This window comes from Dendropsophus ebraccatus, chromosome 2, assembly GCF_027789765.1.
Source record: "Dendropsophus ebraccatus isolate aDenEbr1 chromosome 2, aDenEbr1.pat, whole genome shotgun sequence".
In the NCBI taxonomy this organism is placed as follows: Eukaryota; Metazoa; Chordata; class Amphibia; order Anura; family Hylidae; genus Dendropsophus; species Dendropsophus ebraccatus.
The window spans coordinates 76,914,669-76,927,057 of record NC_091455.1 but is presented as its reverse complement, the minus strand read 5'-3'; the positions used below and the strand labels follow the sequence as shown (position 1 = coordinate 76,927,057).

General features: G+C 39.5%; 1 protein-coding gene across 2 annotated transcripts in view; it reads right to left on the bottom strand.

Annotated features, from left to right (window-relative positions):
- LOC138784522 (cadherin-7) overlaps positions 1–12,389 on the bottom strand; it is a 153,926-nt gene that overhangs the window by 64,143 nt on the left and 77,394 nt on the right. The window contains exons 2-3 of one of the 2 annotated variants that reach the window (XM_069960116.1): positions 9,678–9,972; positions 8,529–8,648 (exon numbers count right to left, since the gene is read on the bottom strand). In XM_069960116.1, coding sequence (XP_069816217.1) covers positions 8,529–8,648; positions 9,678–9,972 — 415 coding nt within the window. Of the gene's footprint in view, positions 1–8,528; positions 8,649–9,677; positions 9,973–12,389 lie in introns of those variants that run through there. The other variant, XM_069960117.1, reaches the window with a different exon arrangement.

Genomic DNA, 12,389 nt, shown 5'->3' with positions numbered 1-12,389 from the left:
TGTACATGTATACATATAAGTTGGGGCTGGATTCACACTACGTATATTTCCGTCAGTATTGTGGTCCTCATATTGCAACCAAAACCTGGAGTGAATTTAAAACACAGAAAGGATCTGTTCACACAATGTTGAAATTGACTGGATGGCCCCCATATAACAGTAAATAACGACCATTATTTCAATACAACAGCCGTTGTTTTAAAATAACAGCAAATATTTGCCATTAAATGGCGGCCATCCACTCAATTTCAACATTGTGTGAACAGATCCTTTCTGTGTTTTTAATCCACTCCTGGTTTTGGTTGCAATATGAGGACCACAATACTGACTGAAATATACGTAGTGTGAACCCAGCCTTAGGCTATGTTCACACTGCATATGAGTCCGTCCGTAGTTCGTACGCCGATGTACATGTGCGGCTGAAACTACGGGCATGGGAAAAATAGACATGCGGCTGGATGCGTACGAACCGCGAACATACGCCCGTAGTACAGTTATGCTTCCCTAGCTTGTTTCAAAGCGATCTGAGGCTGGTCATTTACTTGGAAATCTTCGCCCAGCCCCGTCAACCACACAGAACCTTTTGGATCGAAAAATCAAGTTCAATTTGGCTGAAATAAGTACTCCGTACGGGACCGCATTGAAATCCACGGCCGTGAGTTTCAACATTTCCGTCCTCAAACAATGGTCTTGTTCATTTTTCACGGCGCCGTATATGATCCGGCCGTAATCTCATACGTAGTGTGCACTGTGTGGGCGTATATCGTATACTTTCCAGCGTACGCATAAACCTCAAAACTACGGGCGAATATTCGTGGTTCGCACTACGGCTGGAAACAGTGTGAACATAGCCTAAAAGTGTAACTCTTGAATAGGCCCGTAAGGCAACTTTAAGATTCTAGCTCGTTACAGAAGCTACAAAACTGACCTTCCTTTGAGCAGATTGTGTTTCTGGAGCATCACATTTGTGGGGTCAATTAAACGCTCAAAAAAGAGAACTTCCATCTGAAACTCGACAGTCTATTCTTGTTCTTAGAAATGAAGGCTATTCCATGCGAGAAATTGCTAAGAAATTGAAGATTTCCTACAACGGTGTGTACTACTCCCTTCAGAGGACAGCACCAACAGGCTCTAACCAGAGTAGAAAAAGAAGTGGGAGGCCGCGTTGCACAACTAAGCAAGACGATAAGTACATTAGAGTCTCTAGTTTGAGAAACAGACACCTCACAGGTCCCCAACCGGCATCTTCATTAAATAGTACCCGCAAAACACCAGTGTCAACATCTACAGTGAAGAGACAGCTGCAGGATTTTGGGCTTCAGGGCAGAGTGGCAAAGAAAAAGCCATATCTGAGACGAAAAGAAAAAGATGGGCAAAAGAACACAGACATTGGACAGAGGAAGACTGGAAAAAAGTGTTGTGGACGGATGAATCCAAGTTTGAGGTGTTTGGATCCCAAAGAAGAACGTTTGTGAGATGCAGAACAAATGAAAAGATGCTGGAAGAATGCCTGACGCCATCTGTTAAGCATGGTGGAGGTAATGTGATGGTCTGGGGTTGCTTTGGTGCTGGTAAGGTGGGAGATTTGTACAGGGTAAAAGGGATTCTGAATAAGGAAGGCTATCACTCAATTTTGCACCGCCATGCCATACCCAGTGGACAGCGCTTGATTGGAGCCAATTTCATCCTACAACAGGACAATGACCCTAAACACACCTCCAAATTGTGCAAGAACTATTTACAGCAGAAGCAGGCAGCTGGTATTCTATCGGTAATGGAGTGGCCAGCGCAGTCACCAGATCTGAACCCCATTGAGCTGTTATGGGAGCAGCTTTACCGTATGGTAAGCCAGAAGTTCCCATCCAACCAATCCAACTTGTGGGAGCTGCTTCTAGAAGCGTGGGGTGCAATTTCTCCAGCTTACCTCAACAGACTAATAGCTAGAATGCCAAAGGTGTGCAATGCTGTAATTGCTGCAAAAGGTGGATTCTTTGACGAAAGCAAAGTTTGATGTAAAAACAATGTTATTTTAAATACAAATCATTATTTCTAACCTTGTCAATATCTTGACTCTATTTTCTATTCATTTCACAATGTATGGTGGTGAATAAGTGTGACTTTTCATGGAAAACACAAAATTGTTTGGGTGATTCCAAACTTTTGAACGGTAGTGTGTATATATATTAACCTAACTTACAATTTAAGTATTCACTGAAGCTTACCTCAATTACCACTCCAGAGTTTCCAAGAATTTCAAGATCATTACACCTATTCATAGCTTCCAAACAATTTAAGCTCAGATTGACCCCCATAACTGTCAAATTAAAACCATGATGTATTAAAAGTGACTTCTGATCCATTACCAGATGATTTGTTCTAAAGATTTCCTTTCTTGTGTATTATAAAGTTCAGACATTGTACTATCTGAATGGTGGCTCACATATGCGGAGACACAGACATCTGACTATACCTCATGTTTATTCTATAAAGTGCGAACTACAGCACGCACATGGTAAAGTACACAACTTAGCCTGGGAACTAGCAAGAAGATACTTAGAGGAATATTTGTCGTGATAAATTTTAAGATAAAGACATAACGTTTATCACAGTCCTCTATGATAGCTGATGTTTATCGCAGAAGAGACATCCATAAATTGTCGCCCTGGGGGGGTAACAAAATTCAAATAATTGAGAAGAGGATGAAGTTAAAGATACGCTCAAGCCTTCCATAAGCACAGTGTGAACTTATCTCTACCTGAATAATCTTAATTTATGCTAAAAAGATTAAACATAGAAGAGTGTAACGTTCCATTTTGTATGTACAAGCCATAGCATGTTACTTTAAGTAATGTGCTAAGAACAGCTTTTAGGAAATGAATATATTCTCACGACACAATTTAATGCATTTGATTGATTTTTTTTATCCTAATAATAATGAATCCCATTTGGCCTAAGCTGTGATAAATCACTTAAAGTAGGCAATATTGATAATTTCTACCCTGGGTATTGTTTGTTCTTGATGTGATTAATTTTACTTTATGCTTGTGAAGCCAACTGTGTCTCTACACAGAAGTAGAATAGAATGGAATAGAAGTATATGAATGAGAAGTGCAATTGAAATCTTCCCTGTGTAAGAACTCTGATGATGATGTTCTAAATGAACAAACTAAAAATGACTAAGTAAGTGATGTATCAAAATCCGCTTTTTCTAAACATTAATACAACATATCCGCCATTAATTTGAATCAAAAGGAAAGCCCGGCCTATTTAGAATAAATCTGTCAACTGAAATTCAGGTACCAAACTACTGACACTGTTTTATAATTCTCAGGTCAGGGAGACACATGGTACCATTCATACATCTGTCTGTGCTTTAGGAACAAATGCTTTCTTTATCCAGGGCAAAGTGTCAAAGCCCATGAAATGCTATGGGCTGTAATGTCCCCCTGTTCTGTCTTTTCCTATCCCTGTGTCAGGAGAGGAACATACGCAACCAGACAGTGAGCCCTAATCTGAACCACCCACTGTCCCTGCCTAATTGCCTCAGTCGACCCTAGGCGTTTGCAGACAACCACGGAGACGCTCCCTGCACTGAGTACGTGGGACACAAAACACGACAGACAGACAAACACAATATAGAGCCGCTCAGCTGTGTGCCGGCTGGCTGAAGTCACATGAGACCGCAGCGGCCCTGGTTGTCAGGGATGCCGTCGGGTCTCCGTGACGTCACTCGGCTCCGGCCGCCGGAGCCGAGCAGGAAGAGAACGCCGCAGGACCCAGGTAAGTTCCTAACACCCTGCTTGATTGTCAGCTGGAAGCTAAACCATACTGTAAAATAAGCAGGATCAAGGTTGGGAGGGGGATCGAGAAGGTCATGGACTACACCATCACATTTTTAACTTTTGCTTGCCACATATAAAATACTTTGGGTTTATGTCAGCCTTTCTCTAATATAAATAAATTCCACTGATAAAAACAGTATTATAGTTGTTCTATGCATAAAACTGCTACTATGCAGAACAAACAATGGCCATTTTATATAGAAAGTCCTTGAGTCCTTCTATGACCCACTGGATAATATAAAGTATAGAACATGTCACAAGGCTTCTTTGTGACATGTGTAAATTCAAGTTTTCCCCAGTACTTAGCAAATAGCAACAAACTGTTGATCCATGAAGATCAGCGGTGTCAGAGAGATATGTAAGAAGTTTGTTAGAGATAAACTCTAATGATACTTGCCTGACAATAGTAGTTGGCAAAGTTATAAAACCCCATGTTTTAAGCACTGTAGGTTCTGAAAATATAGGTGGTAAATATTATATAAACCCCTTTGCATCAGTAACATGTATATATACGATCCTACTGCACATACCCCGTGCAGTAGGAATGTATATATACATTCCCTGTACTGACGGGGTTATTGATGTGAGCGGGAGCGCTGCAGAGAGAGCGATCCTGCTCACATCAGTCTCCGGGGCCGCAGGTAATGAGAGTCAGCTGTGATCCCGCAGCTGAGCCTCATTAACCCCTTAAACGCTGCAATCTACAGCGATTGCAGCATTTAAGGTGCTCAAAGACAGATTGCATGTGCCGACAGGCCGGGATAAGCTCCTTACCTCCTTACGGTCCTGTTGGATCCGCGATCTATGGGTAGAGTCTGCTCTCAGGCAGGCTCTATACATAGATCGCCGATAACACTGATCTATGCTATGCAATGGCATAGCATAGATCAGTACATGCAATCTAATGATTGCATATTTTAAAGTAACTAAAAGTGTTAAAGTGTAATTAAAAGTTTTTTTTTAAAAAGTGTTAAAAAACCCCTTATAACTCCCCCTTCAATGAAAGTTTAAAATACCCCCTTGTCCATTACAAAAATATAAACAAATAAACATATTGCATATTGTAGCGTGCGGAATTGTCCGGTATATTAAAATATGCAATTATTATTCCCGCACGGTGACCGGCGTAAATGGAAATAAGAAAAATGCACCAGGATTGCTCATTTTATTAAATTATATATCACCAAAAATTTAATAAAGAGCAATTTAAAATTTTTCTGCTACATAAATATGATATTAATAAAAACGAGAGATTATGGCGCAAAAATGACACCCAAACCAGCCCTGTAGATGGAAAATTAAAAGCGCTATGGCTCTTTGAAGACGGGGAGGAACATTGCATTAATTTGACCCAGACTTTTGTGCATCAAAGAGCTCTGTCTTGAAGGAGTTAAAAGCTTTATAACCTGCAACACAATATTTTGCAAACATGTCACCGGTGTGAATGTAGTTTTAAATAGTGAGAGAATTTGGACGTTCCTTCTTAAAGCCTTGCACCCTCATTAATTTACTTTTAAATTTGAGCTAATTTTGCCTTTTTGATATTTTTTCTATTTGTATATATTGAGTTTGATTTATTAATTAATATGGGGAGTTTTGTAATTAAAGGGGTTATCCAGTGCTACAAAAACATGGCCACTTTTCCCACTCTCTTGTTTCCACTTCAGGTGTGGTTTGCAATTAAGCTCCATTCACTTCTAAGGAACTGAGTTTCAAACCCCACCCAATCTGGAGACAAGAGAGGGGAAGAAGTGGCCATGTTTTTGTAGCTCTGGATAACCCCTTTAATTGGTTACGGAAGTGTCATGTAGCTTTATATGTTACCCAGTACACTTTGTATTATAGCCAATGATTAAGGGCTCCTATAAAGAGAAATGTGTTAGATTTTAACCCATAGCTGCACCAGGACGTTACTGAACGTCCTCGTGCTGCTATGGGAGTTCAGAGGGGGGTCGCGCGGCGACCCCCCTCTGAACTGCCGCGATCCCGGGTGCCGCATGTAGCCCGGAATCGCGGCTATTAGCGGGCACGGTCCGATTGCCGTGCCCACTAATTAAGTACTTAGAAGCAGCTGTCAAAGTTGACAGCTGCTTCTAAATACTTGCTCATATCCATCCCTGGTGGTCTAGTGGGGGGATCGCCCCCCTGCGGCGCGATTGCGGGGGGGGCGATCCCCGCATCCATCCCGGGCCGGGGTCTGCGCCGTAATGGCGCTGATCCTGGCTCGGCATTCTATTGCTTTTGGCTGCAGCAGCCAAAAGCAATAGAACACCGATCTCATGGATTCATGCAGTATAACTATACTGCATGGATCTCTATGAGAGATCAGAGTGCATATACTAGAAGTCCCCCAGTGGGGCTTCTAGTATATGTGTAAAGTAAAAGAAAAATGTATTTTTAATAACACAAAATCCCCTCCCCTAATAAAAGTCTGAATCACTCCCCTTTCCCCATTTTATAAATAAAAATAAATTAATTAATTAATAAACAAACATGTTTGCTATCGCCGCATGCGTAATCGCCCGAACTATTAATTAATCACATTCCTGATCTCACACGGTAAACGGTGTCAGCGCAAAAAAATCCCAAAGTGCAAAATTGCGCATTTTTGATCGCATCAAATCCAGAATAATTGTAATAAAAAGCGATCAAAAAGTCATATATGCGCAATCAAGGTACCAATAGAAAGATCACATCATGGTGCAAAAAATGACACCTCACACAGACCCATAGACCAAAGGATAAAAGCGCTATAAGCCTGGGAATGGAGCGATTTTAAGGAACATATATTTTCTTTAAAAGGTTTTAATTTTTTACAAGCCATCAAATCAAATAAAAGTTATACATGTTACATATCGTTGTAATCATAACAACTTAAAGAAACATATATAACGAGTCAGTTTTACCCCAGGGCGAACGGAGTAAAAACAACCCCCCCCCCCCCCCCCCCCCCCAAATAAAAAAAAAAAAACATTTTTTTTTTTCAATTTCACCACGCATATAATTTTTTTCTGGTTTCCCAGCACATTTTAGGCAAAAATTACATCTGCCATAGCAAAGTACAATTAGTTGCCCAAAAAATAAGGGCTCATTTTGGTCTCTAGGTGGAAAAATGCAGGCGCTATGGCCTTATATACACGAGGAGGGAAAAACGAAAACGCAAAAATAAAAACTGGCTGTGTCCCCTAAGGGTTAAAATAGCTTCTCCTGTTGCTTGTATGTTGCTATTCATGTATGCCAGCTATGCACCAATAACAACATGTTAAGGAACTGACAGGTTACCTTTAAGAGTACCTGCACAATCTGTGTGAATTGCATTTAAGTAAGCTCTTTAAAACACCAGCCGGGGCATGGGGCACATACCACTGGGTGTAAGACCAGAGCCTACTGTTTATAGGTAATGTGCTGGAATACTCTTGTAGATTTATGATGTACATTATGCACTTTAATGATGTACATTATGCACTTTATTGCTATCTGTAATTTTACACAAATCTATATGATATACACTTCTCCCATATGATCACACTTATTTATTATACCTAATTATCTGCAGACTCAAGGTAGTGTCTACATATCTATTATTTATGTAGTGTCTGTATGTTATATTGAACCTCTGACTCCCCACGGTGTTCCTCCTCCTGCCTCTGTAGCACTGCCCTCAGGTCTTGCTGATGGCTGCCGGAGGTAATTTTTGGCTGTAATCTGGGGACATCACGTAACCTGCTCTTCCGACTTCAATGTCACGGCTGGCTGATCATTTGCCTGCTCAGTCAGTCAGTGACTTGGCTTTGTCCAACCCCAGTCACTGATTGGCTGAGCGGCAACTAATCAGCCACATATGGGATGTTGCAGCTGAAAGAGCTGCAGGTGGCTGGCTGCTGTCAGTGGCGCCTGGGAGCGACATTACGAGGCACTAGGATAAGTAAATATACTTTGTTTGTTTTTCAGCAACCCCTGTCTTTCTGCATGGAACTTCTCCTTTAAGGTTACAAACCCACTTGACGTATTTGCTGCGTGAATCAGTCTTAAAAATAAGCAGGCAAAACGCAGGTTGGCTTTATACAATTGTTCTGCGTTAAAATACGCAATTGCGCATTTTTGAAGCGTGAAGCTTGTTGTTAGCAAAGCATCAGTTGTTAACAACCTGTGCGAAAAACGCATGTAGCTTCACGCTTCAAAAATACGCAATTGCATATTTTAACGCAGAACAATTGTATAAAGCCAACCTGCGTTTTGCCTGCTTATTTTTAAGACTGATTCACGCAGCAAATACGTCAAGTGGGTTTGTACCCTAAGGGTACAAACACACACACCGTATACGCAGCAGATACGCAGCAAATACGCAGCAGATCTGCCGCAGATTTGGTGGTGCAGATTTGATGCTGTGTTCAGTTATTTAGATCTAATTTGTTGCGTATTTGCTGTGTATCACAGCAGTAAATACGCTGCGTATACAGTGTGTGTGTTTATACCCTATTTGTAATAATCAGGTGAATATCAGGAATGGGCATGATTATACAGCTAGGGTGGTGTATTACGCAAATTTGTATCAAGAAACCAAGCATAAGCTATTTCATCATAAAAAAATCTCAGCATTTTGGGGTTGCTTACAGGTCCTCTTTAAGTATTTTGCTAATATATAAGTTTACTCTATTGTATAGGATAAAGATATTTTTTGCTTACCTGTCTTTGGCTCCACGGAAAAGTATGGCTGACCTTGAAGAATGCTATAGACAACTCGAGCACTATTTCCATAAGTAGGATCATCGGCATCTGTTGCTGTTACTTGCATCACTGATGTTCCTTAATAAAATGGTATTGGCTTTCAGTTAAGCAGATTTCAACCTACAGCAGTGCATTATGAAACATTTATAATATTGTAATTCTAGAAACATTATTGGCAGATGTACATATTATGTGTTCATTTACATACTTTTCATAAACTAATAGAAATCACACTGTAAAACTAATTAAATTATTTTAATTATTTACAAAATTAATCTAACTATGACCCACATTGTAATTCTGAGCTCAACTGCAGTGACACATTTTCAAAACAGAAAAATTAAAACAGAGCTGAATACAGTGATTTTGTGTCCCTGATATTCCTGAGAAGCGGGCTGTTAATTCATTAATTTCTACTTATATCGCTGAGCTACAGTATATGCCTTTAATAATGTATCTAGTTTCCAGTAAATGTGCTTCTGGTAAAGTTTTATTTCTATGAATACAAAATGGTTGCCTCCAAAATACATATGCATGAGGAGAGGTGCATATTAATCACATTTTAATAGTACATATTCATGAGTCTATAAAATAAAGCAACCCGAACATAAGAAACAAAATAAATTTAGCATACAAATTGTATTATACCTATATTTATGAAACAGGAACTGGAGTTCTAATGCAGTACCGATTCTGTTTTATTAAATGTGCACTGCTGATACTGTACATAAAGTGACATGACAAAGTCTAACTTCACAGTATTGGCGCTAACAGCCAACAGTGTTTGTATACCGATGTTTCTCTGAATGAGTAATATAAGAATATAAAACAGAGAACACTGATTATGAAAGGCGCTGTGTGGAATTGTCAGGAGTTTATTGGACAAGTCACAGCCTTGTCCAATCACATTTTCTTTGACAGCTTCATGCTGTTCAGTTTGTATCTACAATTCTCCAGGGAAGTCTTTCTAGTGAACCAGTCAATGCATGGAAGGTTGGCAATTTTGCTTACGGGAGGAAAGGTTAAAACACAAGACAACAGCAACGATAAGCAATAATAGTTTACTTTTGTAAGCTGCGGTTATTTATTTATTTATTTTTTTCTTACCAACAGGGGACATTTCAGGGATACCAGCAGTATAGGGTCCATCCAGAAATTTTGGCTCATTGTCATTTATATCTTGCACTTTAATGACAAATTCTGATTCAGGCTCCACTGGTCTATTTGTTTGCCTGTCAATAGCTTGTGCTCGCAATGTATAGTAAGCCTGTTCCTCTCGATCCAACCTCTTTGTAGCATGAATGTCTCCAGTATTTTCATCAATATTGAAAATGGAACCAGCCCCTTCACCAGTCAAAACATATTTAATGCTGTTTTCTCCTGTGTCCACATCAGAGTGAAGCTGTTGGAAAATAGGAAATACTTGTTAAGTTAAAAGGCCAAGTGGTATTAAGAAAATCAAGAAATATCCATTGTATCCCAGTAAAATACATGAATTGTTATTGTTTTAAAAATGATCTGGAAAAGTTTCTTGTTCACTGAAAAAAATATGATGAAGATCTGTCAAAAGCTTTGGGAAGCAAACCAATTTTTATATCTCCCAATAAACAATTTGGATGCACTGTGTATTTCATACTGTGCTGAAAATCACATTCATACTGAAGAGTTGGAGGCACTGTCATATTCATTGTGTAGGAAATATGACTTGTAAATACTTTAGAATTTATTTCCTCTAGTGGCACTAGGTCACTGTGGAGCATCTAGGATAAAGTTATTTATGCTGTCTTTTTTTGTTTGTTTTGTTACAAATTGGAAATGTTTTCAGGTATTACATCGCATAGCACTGTGTATTTTGTTATGGGCATTCCATACTTTTTGTATTTTAGTATTTTTGTATTTTCTTGACTGAATCACCTATGTAATTGTGAGTTTTATAATTTCCTAATACTATGCCAGAGAAACAAATATAGATTTGTATGGTGCCATAGAACCAGATGGTGTGCCTTAATTTTTAAACCAGAACATAAGCATAGCTGACATTTAAAATGATTTTGTAAAACTTAGTTTAGTTAAAGTAATCTCTTCAGAGTGCTGACAAGGTGATTTTAAGCTCTCACTGATAATATTGAACCCCCGATAGACCCCCCCATGATGCACATCTATTTTTCAATCAATTTTAGAAGATAGGACTAGAGCTGGGCTGTTTGCCACTCCTGAAGACTTTTGTCACTTTCGTCCTTACTTCTCTGAACAATTACTAAGTCCTCTTTTCTATGCCATGACATAGTGATGCTAAAAGTACACTAGAGCAAACAGTCTACATTGTGCTGAGGAATGATTTACACAATACAGTGCCATAGATGACAAATGGATGGAGAAATTTGCAAGGTTCTATGTAAGCAGAAAGAAACCTAACAGCAGCATACCAAGAACCAAGAGACACTAAACAAGAAGCATTGATCTACCTTTCATGGACAGTGCAGATCTTTTGGAAGATGGAGAAGGCCTTAACTTGTTTCCAAGGGACACTCTTTTTCTATCTCCCCCCTCCCCTGCACATAGCACATGCTAAGCCCTACCCCTACTTGAAATGTTCCTGTTTGCTGTCTCTGTTACTAGATATGGATTTCCCCTGACAATTGATGGTGAACAATACATTGCAGAGAAGGGAGAAGTCATTTTTTTGGAAAATGAAGGGATTCCCAAATACATTAAAGATCACATAGGCTATCAATGAAGGGAGGTTGTTTGAGACAACAGTGACCATTTATTTTACTGTATTTTAATCATGATTAGAGATGAGTGAAGCAAATCTGATGAATTGTGATTTGCAGTGAATCGGATCTTAAATTTGCTTTGCAGCGAATCACCAGATTTACTTCGCAAATTAACTAAACATGGTAGCTTACTGTCTTTTAATCGGAGCAAGGGATTATCCATAATCCCTTGCGCCTGTTCAATCTGCGGCAAACCCCACTGTGATGTCAGCAACCCCCCTCTATATAAGGTGATTGGCTTCCTGTAGGCGTTGCAACAGGCAGAGCAGGGAGAGAAATACACAGAGGGATAGGGACAGAGAGGAGAGGAGGGGGGACTGTGGGTGCTTTTCTGTAGGAGCAGTGAAGCCATTGTCCAGTATACAAAGTAACTGGGTGACTGTTGTTCATTATACCTAGTCACTGGGTGCTGAGTGTGCATTATAGGAAGTCACGGTAAACACAGTGTCAATCTTAACTCACTTGGTGCTCATTAACCAATGCCCACTGCTGTCCTGAGAGAAAATATATATTACGTCACCGATCCACTAATGTTCACTACTGTCCATGGCAGGAATTGAATGATTGACAAGGTGATTAACATTTTCCAATTATGACACTGTCACAGCAACAGCTTTCTGTAATAGTTCCACTACTATAGCTACTATAGTTTGCCTGTTTTAAAGAGATTTGTTTGTATGAGATTAGCGATTAGCAATTTTTTTAAATGACTCGCTTATCTCTAATCATGATAGTAGCTTAGCAATTGCAAATAGCCAGAACTGCAGTTCATATATTGTAATAGGCTGGGTTCACACACAGTATATTTCAGTCAGTATTTGATCAGTATTTTGCAACCTCAACCAGGAGTAAATTTAAAAAGAAACACAGAAAGGCTCTTTCCACACAATGTTGAAATTGAGTGGATGGTCGACATATAACGGTAAATAACTGCCATTATTTCAATACAACAGCTGTTGTTTTTAAATAACAGCAGATATTTACCCTTAAATGGAGGCCATCCAATTAATTTCAACATTGTGTGAACAGAGCCTTTCTGTGT